Below are 17403 nucleotides of genomic sequence, written 5' to 3' on the forward strand. Positions count from 1 at the left end.
CTTATGGGTCCCAAAGGGCATTTGAGTGTGAGATTCACGCATCTAGGTTTTAAATCTCAGGATTACACTACTTATTATTATTATAACCTATTCTTATTCTCCATCCCAAGGGTGAGCTCTTTCCTGTAGATCACTTTTGGCTTTTGGTCAGAAGTACAGTTCTGGCAGCTACCTTCATTTTTAGCTTAGTCAATATCCCCTCTTGTTTTCATCCTGTCTCTTTGTTCCCTCCTCGTCAGCATTCTTGCAGAATATTCTCCTTTTCCTGTATCTTAATCCCCATGTCCTAAATGATATATAGGAAAAAAGCATGAACATTGAGGGCAGAAAGACTTAGTTTTTATGAAACTTTTAAATGGGGGTGACAATGCCTACCTGTGAGTGAGACAGTGTATACAGTATAGCACCTGGCATGGGAAAGGTGGGGTGAACTTAAGAAACAGTCCCTCCTTCTTTCTGATAAATCATTTCATGATCTTCTGTGAGGTCATTTGCATAGCTCTTCCACTTTGATTCTCTTTTCCTATCTTTATTCTTGTCAGTTCACTCATTTATCCTTTTATTAATTCACATGTCACAGATATTAACCGGCCACTTACTCTATCAGCCACTGTGTCAGGGGATAAGAACCAGAAAATGATACTATCCCGCTCTTGTTGAGTTTGTGGTCTACTAGCAGGAAGCAGATATTAATCAAAGAACCACACAAATAAATGTAAAGTTTTCTCATTCTAAAATGTTTGGTTGTAATTAATGCCAAAAAGGAGAGAGTAGATGGGGTTAAGACTTACTATAATAGGGGTATATGGCCTCACACCAGAGAGCTCATGGAAGGCTTTTCCTGAAGAAATGATGACTGAGCTGAGATCTGAAGAAAAGAGGAGTTAACTCTGTGTGTGTGTGTGTGTGTGTGTGTGTGTGTGTGTGTACGTGTGTGTGCAGTGGTGATGGTGATAAGAATTTCCAGAAAATAGAACAGCATGTGCAAAGCCCTGTGATGAAAGGGAGCTAAAGCTTATTACTAGTCAGAGTTTGCTGTTCACTTGCTTGCTTGCTTCCTTTTTCTTTATTTTTCTTCCTCCTTGAATGCAGAGAGTTGTTAACACTTTTCTCAGTTATCATTATTCATCCATGCAAAGGCTCTCCATTAAATTTTTTATCAATATACTCAGTTTTATCCCCCTTTCAGCAATTCCTTTCTCCCCTCTTCCATGTGCAACCACTTTAATGTAGCTTTAAAAATTTTTATTTATATTCTTGTGAAAAGTTGTATTTGTTTTGTATGTGTGTATGATTGATTTATGTTAATAATATTGTATTAGTATTCTCATTTCTTTTTCTCATTTGGCACTATTTTTTTCATTTTTGATAGGTAGAATTGTTACAGTTTGACTGCAATGTACAATATATTGTATGTAAATACATATACACAATATACTGCACATATTTTTTTAATTTACATATATGTACTGTTCATTGTTTCTAAGAATATTTAGAGCTTTAGCTTTTTAAATTTACATAGTTATCAAAGGAATAAAGGCACCGTCTTTTTAACATCTATCCTAGTGCTCTGTGTATATCTAATCTGCTGTTGCTAATGTTGCATGGTTCTACATCATGGTTATTATATATTTACTCCAATTCAGGATTATCTCCAGTTGTTTTCCACCTCACACGACAACAACACACTTTAATGAGTGTTCTTTTAACACATCCCCATAGGGACCTGTGAGAAAATTCCTTTGAAGGGTATAACCAGGAATGCAACTGCTAGGTCATAGGTATGCATGCACTTGATTTGACTAGGTCATGCCAGCTAGGTTTCCAGAAGAGCTCAGTTATCAGAGATTTTCTGTTATATGGTCACCTCTTCTCCACTGCCCTCCAACAGAGCATCTTGGATTCTATTCAATTCTTTTGTTCTCCTTACACCTTTCATCCTTCACACGTCCATTTTGAGCAAGGCACTGGGGTTCTGTTATCTCCCTGTAGCCTAGATCCAGAGCCAGTTTACCACATCCCTCTCAGGAATTTACAACACACAGTTGTATAGATAAGATAATCGCCATCTTCTAAATCACCATCTGTTGTCTTTTCTTGAACACTTCAAAGTACTGTAAGATGATCTGTAGCCCATAATTTGTGCACTTCTCCATGGTCCCCTTTATCTAGTTATCTAGTCACGAAGGTGAACTGGAAGCAGGTTGGACCAAAGAAATTTTTGACTTAGTCTCAAAAGAAATATAAATGACTAGGTAATATGGGAGTGGGGTTGAGGGGTGGGAGGGAGGTCTAGTTTTATTAGTAGTCCTTTTCAAAGAAAAGTGATTTGAAATAGTTAAGAGAAGTCCTTTTACTCATACAAAGTTGGGAATTTTTTAAAAGATATAATCCATCTTCGGGAGGGTTCGGGAAGATAGGCATTTCCACATAGTACTGGTCGGAAATGTAAAACTGTACAACGTTTTTGCAAAACAGTTTGAAAATGTGTATCAAAGGACAAAATAGTAACTTTACAGTGTAGAAACCTAGCAGGCATCATCTTGACTTAGTTATTAAAGTTAATATCACAAGTATTGGGATAAAACAACATTATGTACCTCCTGCTACAATGTATGAGGACACAACATCATTTCTGTGATGTTCTTACCAAAAATGCATAACCTGAATGTAATTATGAGGAAACAATTAGACCAAACCTAAATGGAAGGATCTTACAAAACAAGTGGCCAATCTTCTTCGAAAATGTCAAGGTCATTCAGGATCAGTTACATAGGTTACAGGGCCCTGTTCAAATTAAAATGTGAATTTTCCAAAAAAAAAAAATTTAAAATGCTGAAGAATTTCAAGATAGCAACAACAGAGCATTAAACCAAAAGTTGCAGGGCCCTGTGTAACTGGACAAGTAACATGTCCATGAAGCTGGCACCGAGGTCACGAAAGACAGAGAAAGACCAAGAAACTGTCCTACATTGGAGGGATAGGAGACATAAAAACTAATGAGTGCTTGATTCTATGCCAGATCAAGCACATTAGTAGGACAAAATGAAAAATTTGAATAAGGTGTGTAGATCAGGTAATAGTAGTATAGAAATGTTAATTCATTATTCTGATAATTGTATTATAGTTATGTTAGATATTAATTTGGGGGGATCTAAACAAAAGCATAGGAAATACCTTGTGCTGTCTTTGCAAACTTTTGTAAGTCTAAAATTATTTCAAAGCTTAAAATAAAAATAATAAAATATGTAGGAAATTAGTGAGCATTGTAGGACTCACCGAAATTGTCTTGGAAAATAGAGCTTAAAGCTAGGTTTGGGATTATGATGAGAATTTAATGGATAGAAAGATTTAATTGCACTTAGGATGATAACATGCAAAGCAATGCAAAATTTTTGGACTTCAAGTCTAATTAAAAAATAAAATGTATGTTTGTATGATTTCCCCTATCAATTTCATTTCTGATAAAATTTCCTAAGAAACTAACCAAAGATATGTATAAATATTTACATACAAGAAATTAAGCCACAGCAGTGTTTGTAAGAGTAAATAACTGGAAGCTATCAAAATGTCCAATAATGAGGTTGGTTAAATATACTTTTTTCATCCACAGATTAGAAAACAAAGCAGCAAATTAAATCATCTATAAAAGAATATTCAATTAACATTGAATTTGATTAACTTTGGGTAATGGGATTCTGGCTTAAAAATTTTTTTGCTATTTCTGTTTTATTGCAAAATGGCTTCCTGCTATACTTTTGTAATCAAAATAAAGACATCATTGGAAAAAAAGAAATATTTAACCTACTTCAGATCTTGCCCCAAACAAATTATTTCTGAAAATAATAATGACAAATTTTAGTCCTCCTTAAGGTGAATTTATGTAAGAACTCTCATTTGATAATAGCAGGAGCAACTATGTGCAGAACCTGTGATTGTTTTTGCAGGTTTGTCTATAGTTTTTTCCTCCAAATGTAGCTGAATGCCCTCTTGCAGCATAAAAAATATTTGCAACTCTTATTTCTTCACAATTCACAGCTATGGCATGAATTTGGAAATGCATTCAGAGCATTCTTTTAAAGCATTCTTTTGTCACTTAGTCAATTCTTAAAGTATCATAGAAAGGAAAAGTATAAAAATCCGAAAAACTCCATCATTCTATTTTTAAATTAAAAAAAATTTTTATTTTATTTATTTATTTTAATGGAGGTACTGGGGATTGAACCCAGGACCTCATGCATGCTAAGTGCTCCACTGAGCTATATCCCCACCCCTTCATCATTCTTGTTTTCATATTTATATCCTTTTTGACATTTTTAAAGCTAGATATATACAGTTTTATACATCATTGAAATTATATGCAATTGTATATCTCTACCTTTTATTTAATATTAATTTGCAGAAAATTAATAATAAACACTGAATTATTTAAAATTAACTTTTAAAACATAAGTCTGCATTTTAATCATTTTAATTATCTTCATAATATTTCACTGATATACCTAGTTTTTCCTACATCTCCCTTATTATTGACAATTTAAGTAATTTCTAGTTTTTAACTATTAAACATTTTGTTACAGGCATAGCTTTTTTTTTTTTCTTTTTTCTTTTTTCTTTTGGGTGGTTTCCTTATGACAGATTCCCAGGAGTAGGATTACAGTGCCTCTTGATATGTGGCATCAATTTGCTTCCCCAAAGGGTTGGTATGCATTTCTAAAGCATCTCATCTATCTCTTGGTTTGTGGCTGTCCTGCTGTGGTTTACCAAACAGCAGCTGCTTTGTGATCTTACAATCATTTATTTCCCACGCATGTCTCACCCTGCTGAGTTAATCTGCAATACACATCTTTTCGATACTTGTTATCTAGCTATAATCCACGACCTCGTCCTAGTCACTTCTCTTACCAGCTGAGGCTTTACCAGGCATGTGTGGAATTTAAATCATTTGTGGAAGTTGAAGGTGATTTCAGTAGCAATCCAAGCTGCATAGTTCCACAGAAGATGGTTCATTCCCCCTGCCTTAAAGAACTTTCTTTTGGATTTTGATACTAAATTATTTCCACATCTTGTCAATCAATTTTCAAACAGACATACTGACCACATTTTTCTTAATCAGCTCATCATCAAAGACTCCCAGCTTTCAGATCAGTATGTAGTGAGGACAACCTATGGTTACTTTAGGTTTTAATAGTGCATACTCATATAAAACAAACCATCTTTAGGGCAAATGTTTATTCATGGGTGATGAAATTGTGCGTGTTCAAGAGTTTAAATTGGAAGCAGCATCAGGCAGTTTTTGGATTATGGTCTTGAGGATCATAGACATGCTTAGTCTTTTAAGTTGGGAAATTCCTGGGGACTAGACATTTTGATAGTAGTTTTATTCATCTATTTATTCATATATTCCTTAAAAAAATTTTTTTTGCAGGGGAGAGGTAATTAGGTTTGTTTGTTTATTCATGGAGGGGGTACTGGGGATTGAACCCCGGACTTTGTGTATGCTAAGCATGCACTCCACCACTTGAGCTATACCCTGCCCCCCATGCATTCCTTTAATAAGTGTTTGTTGCTACTATGTGCTTGGCAATGTGGTTGATTGTGTTGCTAAGAACGTGAACAAACCAGCAATACTCCCTCTCCTCATAGAGCTCATAGTGTAGTGTGTATATGTGTGTGTGTGTGTGTACAAATGTCAGCCCCCAACACTATAAAATTATAGCTGTGATATGACCACAAAGAAAAATGGCGCTATGAAAGCATGTAAATGGAGTCTAAGCAATTGGAGGGGAGATCAGAGAAGGCTTCTCTGAGGAGACGACATTAAAACTGAGTCCTGGAGAAAGAATAGGAGTTAACAGGTTAACAAACCGAGGAAGAGCCCTCTAGGCAGGGGACCAGCATGCATAAAGACCCTTAGAAAGAAAAGGGCTTAGCACACAATTTCAGAAAGAGAGAAAAGGTTGATGTGCCTGAAACATGAGTGAGGAGAAGGGAAATGTGAGATGAGACTGGAGAGGTAGATAAGAATCATTACAAAAAAGACTGGCGTCATCATGGAGAACAACCTAGAAGTAGAAGATTGCACAAATGTCTTTGGTGTTAAGAGAAGAGGAAGCATTACATTTGAATTAAGGAAGAAGAACCCTCCCATAAAGTACTTAGAAGAAACGGCTGAAATGTAGGAGAAAAAAATGGAGACAACAGAGTAATGAAAACTAAAGGAAAAGTATTTCTTTTAAAAGGTTGAAAGGTTCATATGAAGATGACTAAAAAACTGGGGCAGTGACATGATTGGATGTGTGTTTATAAAAAACTACTTTGACTGCAGTGTAAGGAACTGTTTGGATGTGGCCCCAAGTGAATGTAAAGAAACCAGTTGGAGGTTAATTCTGTCATCCAGGAAAGAAATGAAGGTAACTTAGTCTGGGTTGGTGGATATAGTATGAAGTGAATATATTTAAAAGATACTTACATTAGAGCCTCAGACCTTACTCATCTTATAGCTGAAAGTTTGTAAGGATCTCTTAGTTATCCAATTTCAGAGGATCTAATGTAAAACATGGTGAATTATAGTTGATAACACCATATGATACAATAAAAAAAAGATAATTAGGAGGGTTAAAAAAAACAGACTTCAGTGGTATATTACTTGTTACAGTAGACTTCCTAGGGCTACGATAACAAATTACACAAACTTTGTGGCTTAAAACAATAGAAATTTATTCTCTCACAATTCTTGAAATCAGAAGTCTAAAATCAAGATGTTTGTAGAGTTGGTTTCTTCTGAAGGCTCAGAGGGAAAATTAATTTCACGCCTCTCTCCTAACTTATGGTGGCTGTCAGCAATCCTTTGGGTTCCTTTAGCTTGTATGTGCATCACTCTGATCTCTGCCTACAACTTCACATGGCTTTCTTCTTTGTGTCTCTGTGTGCCTTCTCCTTTTCTTTCTTTTATAAGGACACTTATCACACCTATTGTCTCTGTGAAGAGAGGAAATATGTCTAATTCAGGAGTATCTCATTATGAGAACCCTACCTTAATTACATCAGCAAAGGCCTTTTTCTAAATAAAGTCACATTCAAGGGACTTGGGGTTAGAACGTGGACATATCTTTTGGGGGAACACAATGCAATTCACCACACAGTTACGGGGATAAGAAAGAGGGAGATATCATAGGTGACTGTTGGTTTTTAGGTATGTGCAACTAAAGTACTGTCATTCGGTGAGAGATGGAATATTGTAATTGGCAGCAGATTTGGAAGAGGCAGTTATGAGCTTAGACTTGGACATACTGGGTTTCAGGTGACCTTGAAACCTCCAAGCAGAGATACTGGGTACAGAGTTGGCATATAGGATCTAGAAAAACAGTTGATGGTGTGGCATGTATTAAGATGGAGGATGCTGGAAGAAAAGTAGGAGAGACTCATTTTAGTCATATTATGTTTCTGATGCCTAGAAGTATCAATATGGAAATATCAAGAAGGCATTTGGATTATATTGTTGGAGGTATAGTTATAAATTCTAGAGTTATCAGTTTATAGGTGATCATCTACATCATGGGACTTACTGAGATGGCTTAGGGTAAAGAGGGTTGAGTAAGAAGAAAAGAGGGTTCAGAACTGTTCCATTAGGAAATTTCAGTTAAGGAGGAAGAATCTACCTGACCCTCACCCCAAGGAAACTGAGAAGTAGTGGCCAAAGAGATAGGAGGGAAGCTAAGAGAGTATGGCAACAATAGAGTAATGAAAACTAAGGAGAAAAGGTGTTTCTTTTAAAAGAAAGAGTGTTTCAAAATGGAGGGAGTGATCAACAGTATGAATGCTGGTGAAAGATCAAGCAAGATGGAGACTGAAATTTTTCTATTAAATTAGGGACAGGGAAATCATTAATGAGAGTAAAGAATTAGAAGTAACCTTAAGCTTACAGAAAGTTGTAAACATAAAAATAGGAAAAGGAATAAAATAAAGCTTGGATACAAAGAGGAAAAAAAATAGTAAAAGGAATGCTTATATATCTTTCCCAGATTTGCCTACTGTTAATATTTTATCTCATTTACTTTACCATTTGCTCTGTGTGTATGTGTGTGCATATATCATTTTTTTTCTTAATCATTTGAGGGTGAATTACATATGTAGTGGCTCTTTATCCTAAATACTCAGTGTGCATTTCCTAAGAATAGAAATATTTTCTTACAGAACTAATACAGCAATTATTCATTGTAAATATGTAAATATCAATTTTTACATTGACATCTTTATTTAATCCACCTTGCATATGACAGTTGTGTCAGCTGCTCTAATAATGTCCTTCACTAAATATTTTCCTTTTCTCTACCTGGTATGAAGTCCAGTTTAGGGACAGGTTTTGCATGTAATTGTCATGTTGTTTTAATCTTCTTTAATTTCACACATGTCCACAACTTTTTTTTCATCTTTTATGATATTGACATTTTTGAAGAATAGAGTTCCCCTATTTCATTTTTTTTAAATAAAAATTTCATCATTTCAGGGGTAGGAGGGAATAGCTCAGTGGTAGAGCACATGCTTAGTATGCACAAGGTCCTGGGTTCAATCCCCAGTACATCCATTTAAAAAATTTTTTTTCCTCATTTCAAGTTCATCTGGATGATTCTGTAGGATCAGACTGAGGTTATACACCCTCAGCCACATTGGATCTTCTCAGGGTTTCACATCTGGAGGTGCACAATGCGTAAACATCTTTTTAAAGAAGCTTGCTTGTTCAAGAAAGCAGAGAGAGAAGGTTGTAGCTATGAGGCAGTATTTCTCAACCTTGGCTATAAATTAGAATTACTTGAGTGGCTTTTAATACTAGTGTAAGGGCTCCACCTCCAGAGATACTGACTTAATACTCTCGCTGTGGCCCAGACATCAGCATTTAAAAAAAAAATCTTCCTAAACATTGCTGCTAATGTGCAGCTAAGTTTGAGAAACATTGCTCCAAGGGTATGTGGGTGGTGATGATGGTGACTTAACATGATAGAAGGTATAGTATGTTTGAGTGCTATTTGGAAATCCAGTGTAAGAAGAAAAAAGTTGATAATTAAAGAAAGATATAGGGGTTTTGAGGCCTTTTGTTTGAGTCCTTTGTACTCTCCTTGCATACAATTTTAGCAAAATAATAATATGGGATAGTGGTACCATATTTCACCCTTCAGTAATGACAGTTGGATCATACACATAGAATATGACCAACAATATGTATTTTAAGAATTTCAGTGAAAATCAAATTTTCCTAGAAAATGTAGGACTCCAAGGATACCAATAGTTTTCCATATTTTAAGTAAATTAATATTTTATAGCAGAGATTGAGAATATCCTTTCTACTAGGAGTTTCATTTGATTAATGGGAATGAACCAGGATATATAACTTATGCCTAGAATTGTAATAATGTAACATATAAAGAGTCTTTAATGTCAAACTCTTAAGAACCACAGAAAGGATATGCTATACCCTGAAAGCAGATTTTTTTTCATTGTAAAACAGCATATAATATTACTTACCAGATAAGACAGAAACTTTTGTTATTGAAAGTGGGAAATAGAACCACTAATCACTAACGAGAACCAGTAATAATTTATTATGCAATACATATTATTGTATACAAAGTTATAAAAAATAAATATGTCTCAGTTTTAAAGCCTGCACTGAGAAAATAGTAGGGTAGTATGGGCTATTATTGTTCATAAAACTTTTGCTGCTGTTTACTATGGGAGAGAAAGGAGATGAACAAATAAACAATTTGGAGAAACTGGATTTTTAAAATAGTATGATTTCATAGAGGGAGAAACAGAGTGGTAGCAAAAAAGGAATAAGTTAACAAGCTAGTTAGAGAAAATTTGACAGTAGGAAGAAAATTGCAAGGATAAATTCTCCAGGCAGAGAGGAAGGAGGTTGAAAAGACAAAAAGATTGAGATTAGACTCTCTTAGCTACCTTCATCATTGCCATCATATAACTATATCTATGTCTAGATATCTCCTATATTAACTTAAAGTTTTTTATTGAGGTGAAATTCACATAAAATAAAACCATTTTAAAATGTACAACTCAGGGGCATTTAGTACATTCACAATGGCATGCATCTACCACTATATCTAGTTCCAAAACATTTTCATCACCCCAAAAGAGAAAACCCCATATCCATTAGGCAGTCCTTCCCTATTTCCCCCTTCCCCCAGCCACTGGCAGTTACCAATCTGCTTTCTTTCTCTATGGATTTACCTATTCTGGATAGTTCATATAAGTGAAAGTATATAATATGTGAAGGCTTTTGTGTCAGGCTTTTTTCACTTAGTGTAATGTTTTTGAGATTCATCCACTTTGTAGACTATATCAGTACTTAATTGACTTTTATGGCTGAGTAATAGTCCATTGTGAGTATAAATCACACTTGGTTTATCCACTCCTCTATTGATGGATATTTGAGTTATTTCCATCTTTTTTTTTATGAATAGTGCTGCTATGAACATTTACGTACAAGTTTTTGTTTGAGAACCTATTTTCAATTCTTTCAGGTGTATACTTAGGAGCAGAATTGCTGGGTCATGTGGTAATTCTATATTTAACTTATTGAAGAACCACCAAACATTTTTGACAGCAGCTGTACCATTTTATTTCTACCATCGTCGTGTAAAGTGAGGGTTCCACTTTCTCCATATTCTCTACAACACCTGTTATTTTTCATTTGTCCATCTTAGTGGGTGTGAGTGCTATCTCACTTAGGTTTTGATTTACGTTTCCCTAGCGACTAATTATGTTGAGCACCATTTCACACACTTATTAGTAGCTACTAGCATATCTGCTTTGGGTAAATGTCTGTTCAAGTCTTTTACTCATTTTTTTAATTGAAGTACAGTTGATTTACAAAATTGTGTTAGTTTTAGGTGTACAGCAAAGTGATTCAGTTATACATATATATGTTTTTCTCTGATTTTTTTCCATTATAGGTTATTACAAGCTATTGAATATAGTTCCCTGTGCTATACAGTAAGTCCTTGTTTATCTATTTTATACATAATGGTGTGTATTTGTCAATCCCATACTCCCAATTTTTCCCTTCCTCCCTTTCGCTCTGGTAATGAGTTTTTTTTTTATGTCTGTGAGTCTGTTTCTGTTTTCTAAATAAGTTCATTTGTATTATTTTTTAGACTCCACATATAAGTGATATCATATTATATTTATCTTTGTCTGGCTTGCTTTACTCAGTATGATAATCTCTAGGTCCATCCATATTGCTGCAAATTGCAATATTTCACTCTTTTGTGGCTAAGTAATATTCCATTTGTGTGTGTGTGAGTGTCACATCTTTATCCATTCATCGGTTGACTGACACAGGTTGCTTCCATGTCTTGACTATTATAAATAACAGGGTTATGAACATTGAGGGTACATGTATTTTTTCAAATTAGAGTTTTCATCTTTTCCAGAAATATGCCCAGGAGTAAGATATGGTCCCTTACTTATTTTTAAATTGGGTTCTTTGCCTTCTTGTAGTTGAGTTCTTTATATATTCTGGGTACTAGACCCTTATCAGGTGTATGATTTGCAAATATTTTCTCTCTTCCTGTGTTAACTTTTCCATCTGTGTCCTGGAAGTCATTTTTTCTTCTGAAAGGTATTGACAATAAATACACTAGTAACTATGCCCTTCCCACTTAGTCTTTACTTAAGGCCTTCAAAAATACACAATATAAAAGACGCTTGGTATTTCTTAAAGTGGGTGCTAGGTACCTGGATGTCCATTTTACTTACACATTTTATTTTCACTCATATATATTTTATTCATTCTTTTGTATATATATATATATGAAAACAAATTTTAAAGACTTGACAATGTTGCTTCCTCTAATTCTCCAATCTCTTATTTCTAGCCTTTCATTGACATGCTTCTAGAATGCGTGGTCCATATTTGCCACTTCATTTTATCCACAACTAGTGTCTTTTTAATCCCTTGCAATACAACTTCTTTGTCGGTCCTGAAATAATGACACCTTTGAGTCTCTACCTCACCTCCATCTTTATTCTTTCTTCCTAGGCAATGTTACTCATGACTTACCTAGTTGTAATATGCAGATGACTCTATAATCTGCATCTGTAAACCAAAACCCCAAACCAACTTTTGGAACTCTAATCATATGCTGGACGTTCCCAGTCTCTTACTTGACCAGATACATTTCTCTTATTAATTAATTACCAATCCAAATACTTTTGTCTTCATACCACATCAGTTCAGTCTCAAGAGTTTTGTAGTTAATTGGCTGGTTCCTCCGTCTTCAGTCACTCCTTATATCTGGTAAGTCATTATATCACATCTTGTGGTTTCTACTCTAAACACACTTCATTTCCACTCCTTGATTATCATCCCGTTCTAATCAATTATCATAGGGTTCTGGAATTATTTCAGTAGCCCTCTCTGCCTGATTCTACTTCCTCTCTCTCCTTAAGTGATAATGGAAATCTTTAAGAGAGCGATGTATTGAAACGTGGTGCTAGATAAGAAAAATAACTTTGATAGTATTGAGAATGGTGAAGTGGAGAAGGGAAGGTGCTGGCATGAGGCGATGAAGCCGTAAATTATGGCAATGGCGATGGAGCGGTAGATGTAAAAGTATAAAGTCGAGTGGTAACCAACTAGAGCTGGAAGAGCTTACAGCCTGCATTCTACTCCCATAAATTTAGTACGTCAAGTGAATTTTTGCTTAGCGAGCCATACCCGTGCTTCTGTAAGCGCTGTCATGTACACACTGGGCCAACCAGCCTCCAACATCCAGACGGCTGATCCCAGATTGGCCGTCCGAGTATTACGGAGCCGGTCTCTCTAGCTACCGTCTCTATGGTTCGCGGAATCTCCAGGTCGGGGCTTGACGGGTCAGGCTTTTGCGCGTGCGCGAGCCCAGGCGCGTGCCCGCCCTCCCGCAACTGCCCGAACCCTGGGAGGGAGGGGTGGGTCTGGGAACGTTGCGGCGGCAGCCGCCGCGGCCCCAGCACCCAGGGCTTTTCCTGGGCCGAGCCTGCGCCGGGGAGTCTTCCGCCGCCTCCTCGGGCGGCGCTCGGCCGGTCCCAGATGGTGGGTCCGGAGGATGCCGGAGCCTGCTCGGGGAGAAACCCTAAGTTGCCCCCTGTGCCGGCGCCCGAGCCCGCGGGCCTGGACGGGAAGATGATTCGAGCCACGGGCGGCTTTGGCGGAGGCGTCGGCTCTGTGGAGCCCCCGGAGGAGGAGGAGGAGGAGGAGGAGGAGACGCCGCCGCCTCAGCAGCTCCTTCGGCGTTACCTCGCAGCGGACGGGGGGCAGCTGGAGCCCGGGCTGTGCTACTGTCCGCTCCCCGCCGGCCAGCCCCGCGTTCAGCCGCCCTTGGCAGCGCCGCGCTCGGACGCCAGCTCGCCGGACGCGGGCTCCAGGCACCGCGGCGAGGAGACGGCGGATGCCCGCGCGGCGCGGCGCGGGGGCATGACCAACGGGGACTCGGGCTTTCTGCCGGGCCAGGACTGTCGCGACCTGGAGGAGGGTCACAGGTTGGCCCGCGCCGGCGGCCGGGAACCCCGCCACCGCCGCCTCCGCCTGGAGGGGTCTGCCGACGAGGACGCGGACGGCGCGGGCAGCCCGTCTGACTGGGCCTCGCCTCTCGAGGACCCGCTGCGGAGCTGTTGCCTGGCGGCGGCGGACGCTGACGAGCCCGAGGGAGAGGGCAGCGGCTCGGGGGGCAGCCCGGCCAGCGATGGCAGCGGCAGCGAGTTCTCGGAGCCGCCAGGAGCTGGCGCCGGGGGTCCCGCAGAGGGCGCGTCCCCCGTCACCTCGGCCGAGAGGACTAGCGGGGTCGAGGGCGCCAAGCAGCAACTCGGCTTCTCCGACGTTCACTCGAACTCTCGGAATACGTTCGAGGTGAGCCACCGCAAGAGCGCCCGCGACCACCTGCCCCCGGCGGGGCCGCCGGTGCCCTCGCCTGCCGCGGAGCAGGGGCCCGCGGGGACCTCCGCCCGGGCTCGACGGAGCGGCGGCTTCGCCGACTTCTTTGCCAGGTACAGCGCAGGCTACCCCGGGGCTCGGGGCGGGTTCCGGGCCTGGGCCGGGGCCCGGGCCGAGGCCGAGGCCCGGAGCTGGCGGAGAGAGGGTGGGGGCCGCCTCCGCGCCGGCTCTCGCTGGAGTTAGGACTGAGCTTTGATTTGTCACCAGGGAAAGAGGAACTGGGTCTGCATTGTGTTGTGGATCTGTATAGAAGTTGTGAGTGCGGTGGGGAGCGAATCTTTGTTCCCTTGTCCGCTGGAGGCTATACCTGCCAATCACACCTGGTTTCTATGTATTCAGGTCCTGTCCTGCCAGCGTGTTGGTGCCATCTACAGTTTTGGCTTTTCCGGAAAAACAGACAACCTTCGTCCCCATTTTTTTGGTTTAAATGTACTGCAAGGATTCGGAGGGGGCGGGGGTTGTGGTATGTGTGTAGGGGTGCGGTTGTGAAAGAAAGGGAAGTCATTTTGCACAGCTATTTGCGTGGCGTCTAAATCCATTCAAGTAGTTTGGGAATTCTTGAAATTAGAAATGGTTGTGTTTCATAGTGTTAAACAGTTTGTTTCAGTGGCCTTTATTAAAATGGTGTTTAGAATTTGTGCCCAGCCTATATAGCCAAATTACTATGACGTTTTATCTAGAAAATCCCTCTTTACTTTTTTGCCAGATAGGCCTCTACTTTTTTAAAGCAAGTTTTAAATATTTTATGGTGTTGTATGTATATGTGCTTTTATCTGCCGTTCTTGAAATTAAATTGTGGTGCTGGACATTGCAGATTTCAGAATGGGGCTTTGATAAGGATAAGTAAGCAGTTAGGAAATACTCATTTTAATGCACATTATTAATGAAAAAATTTCCTTTGAGTCAGATTTTAACACTTTTTTTTAAGGTCTCCAGGCAAATAGGAAATTGTTCCCAACTTGTAAAATCCTCCCTTTCGAAGTTCTTTCTCCTCTGTTTTTGTTCCCTTTTCAGAGATCTTGACAAAAACCAGAAATAAGAGAAAAACATATTCTACAGCTCAACTTTTAGAGAATTATACAGTTCAGATGCATATTTTGTGATTGCAACTTCTTATTCCTTTTTCCACTTTATTATCCCTTATTTTTCCTGCTTGTATAAACTTACAAAGAAATTATGAAGTTGTTTAAATCAAATTGGGAAATCCTACTTATGTCTTACTCATAGGACAAAATATATAGTAGTTAGATATGAATTTGTGCCCACAGTTGCAAAGATATACTTAAAGCTTGTGGTGGCAATATTTTAAAAGCTTGTAAGTTAAGTTTACATATTTGTGACTTTGTGAAACCTTTGGCTGCTTATTGGTCATGTTTTGATGTCAGGTGTCAGGCAGTTTCAGACCTGGAAGGGGCTTTGGAGAGCACTGATTGAACCAGTACCCAGAACTTGCTCTGTGCCACCCATTGGGAATACAGGTGATTTAAGCAGTGGTCCATGACTTGGAGTGCAGGCTAGTGGGGATTAAGTTTGAAGACAGATGCTATACATGTATTGCAATATTTGAAGAATAACAAAGCAAATCTATTATAAGAAGCTTTCATATTATTAACAGTAGGCAGGAATTTTGGTATAATTCTAGAAAATTGTCTTAACCTGTAGACTAATAGGACTTTATTAACATAGCTAGTTGACGTTCATATGGCCACACTTTCCATGTGTATCAGAGCACTGGATATGAAGTCAGTAAACTTAGGTGCCTGAATTCAATTTCTCTAAGCTTCATTTTTGAGATCTGAATGTCAGGATTCTAGGTGTCTTTTCTTCCTTTTATGTAACATTCTTGGGAAAGGGCAAAATCAGACAGAGGCACAGTTTTTCTTGTAGCATTTAGTCAAAACCTTAACTGGGTTCTGAAAACCTTAAAGACAGAGACTGACATTCATTTCTAAATCTACTTACAATACCTAGTGCTAGTATGAAGAATCCCACTCAGATTGTGTTGAAGTGACAACTTTCATGGACTCTCTCTCTTTACTTTTTCCTAGGTAGGCTACTTTTGAACAAATCTTCCACCCCTAGACAAAATAATCGGCAATTTCCCTTGTCCCTACAACCTAAGAGGTTTTTTTTTCTTCCTGTGTACAGTTGTCATTCTTAATTCTGAAGCCCAGGTGAGGGTTTCCTTTGGTGATACCTTTTTCTAGGATGCATTCTTGTTCTTGGGTGCAACCTCTGCCCTCACTTCATTTTTTGGTGAAGAACCTGTCTAAAGAAGGTAGTTTAGTTAGCTAATGGCAGAGCTGGGATTAGAACCAGAATTTCTGATTTTCAGTCCAGGAATTCGATCATAACTTCTGTTCACCTGCGACTCTTTTCTTTCCCATCTGATTATCCTCTCTATCTTTACCTTCTTTACACTTCCTCTCTTCCCCTTAACTGGGCAAAATGTCTGTAACAAATATTTAAAAAGAATATTTTCGTGTTTGTTTTAACATAAGTAAAGAGAGGAGAACATTTTATAGTAATGTATCTAGATTACTACAGAATTATATTCAGTCAGAACACATTTTTGATAGTGGCTTCACTGAGTATGGTAGAAATAATGTAGAAGAAAAGGAATTTGGTCCAGGATGGGACTGCCCTCATCATCTCCGGCTTGCCCTCCCTTTCAGATGAAGTGAGTTGTATTTCAGTCCCTGTTGGGGGCTTGCCTCCACTTCACCTGGGCATCTCTCTGTGTTTATGGTGACTTGACTTTGGGAGCCTTGAGGTGACATTCCCTTAGATCCTTGGCCCTTTCCTGTCTATATAAGTTTTGAAATATTAGGTGAGTACCACTACCCTCCACTTTCCCCAGCTCAGCAGTGAGAAGAAGATGAAAGCCAAACAAAAACTCTTGTGTTTCCAGGCTAGCTTTTGTTCCTCAAGGATCTGTTTATTACTGTACTTTGAAAGTAAAGTAGCTTTAAAACATTTTTATGTGTCCTGTAAGGAAATTCATGTCTTTTATCTATTTATTTATTTTTATTGAAGTATTGTTGATTTACAGTGTTGTGTTAGTTTCTGGTGTACAGCATAGTGATTCAATTATACATATTTTTCGTATTTCTTTCCATTATAGGTTATTACAACATATTGACTATAGTTCCCTGTGCTATATAGTGGAACTTTGTTTATAGCATATTTATATCTTAATTGTTTTCAGACTAGTTGTTAATTTTTTAAGTTGATGCACTCTTTATAGATGTATTTTTAAAAGCCATTCAATACTTTTGAGGCTTGTTCAGATTGCACTGGTAGAATTATTGTTATTTAGAAACATGGGTATCTGTCTGTCTGTCTCATAGTGTTGATAGCTTTTTACAAAGTCTTCATGGTGAATCACAAGAATTTAGTGGCTTAAAAGGACTTAGCTA

General features: G+C 38.6%; 1 protein-coding gene and 1 long non-coding RNA gene across 6 annotated transcripts in view; one reads left to right on the top strand and one right to left on the bottom strand.

Annotated features, from left to right (window-relative positions):
* The window catches only part of TBC1D12 (TBC1 domain family member 12), a 94584-nt gene that overhangs the window by 7118 nt on the left and 70063 nt on the right, over positions 1-17403 (top strand). Inside the window, exons 1-2 of one of the 5 annotated variants that reach the window (XM_072971648.1) lie at positions 8616-8761; positions 10968-11007. The exons of 2 other annotated variants lie outside the window; for them this stretch is intronic. In XM_072971648.1, coding sequence (XP_072827749.1) covers positions 8707-8761; positions 10968-11007 — 95 coding nt within the window. In that variant the 5' untranslated portion in view covers positions 8616-8706. Of the gene's footprint in view, positions 1-8615; positions 8762-10967; positions 11008-12883; positions 14038-17403 lie in introns of those variants that run through there. 2 more of the 5 variants (XM_072971646.1, XM_072971649.1) reach the window with 2 other exon arrangements.
* LOC140699369 (uncharacterized) lies at positions 6696-12881 on the bottom strand. The gene is made up of 2 exons (XR_012077513.1): positions 12734-12881; positions 6696-6981 (listed from the first exon to the last, which is right to left on the bottom strand). It is a non-coding gene; the product is annotated as an uncharacterized lncRNA (long non-coding RNA).

Source organism: Vicugna pacos, chromosome 11 (genome assembly GCF_048564905.1).
Source record: "Vicugna pacos chromosome 11, VicPac4, whole genome shotgun sequence".
NCBI classification, from domain to species: Eukaryota; Metazoa; Chordata; class Mammalia; order Artiodactyla; family Camelidae; genus Vicugna; species Vicugna pacos.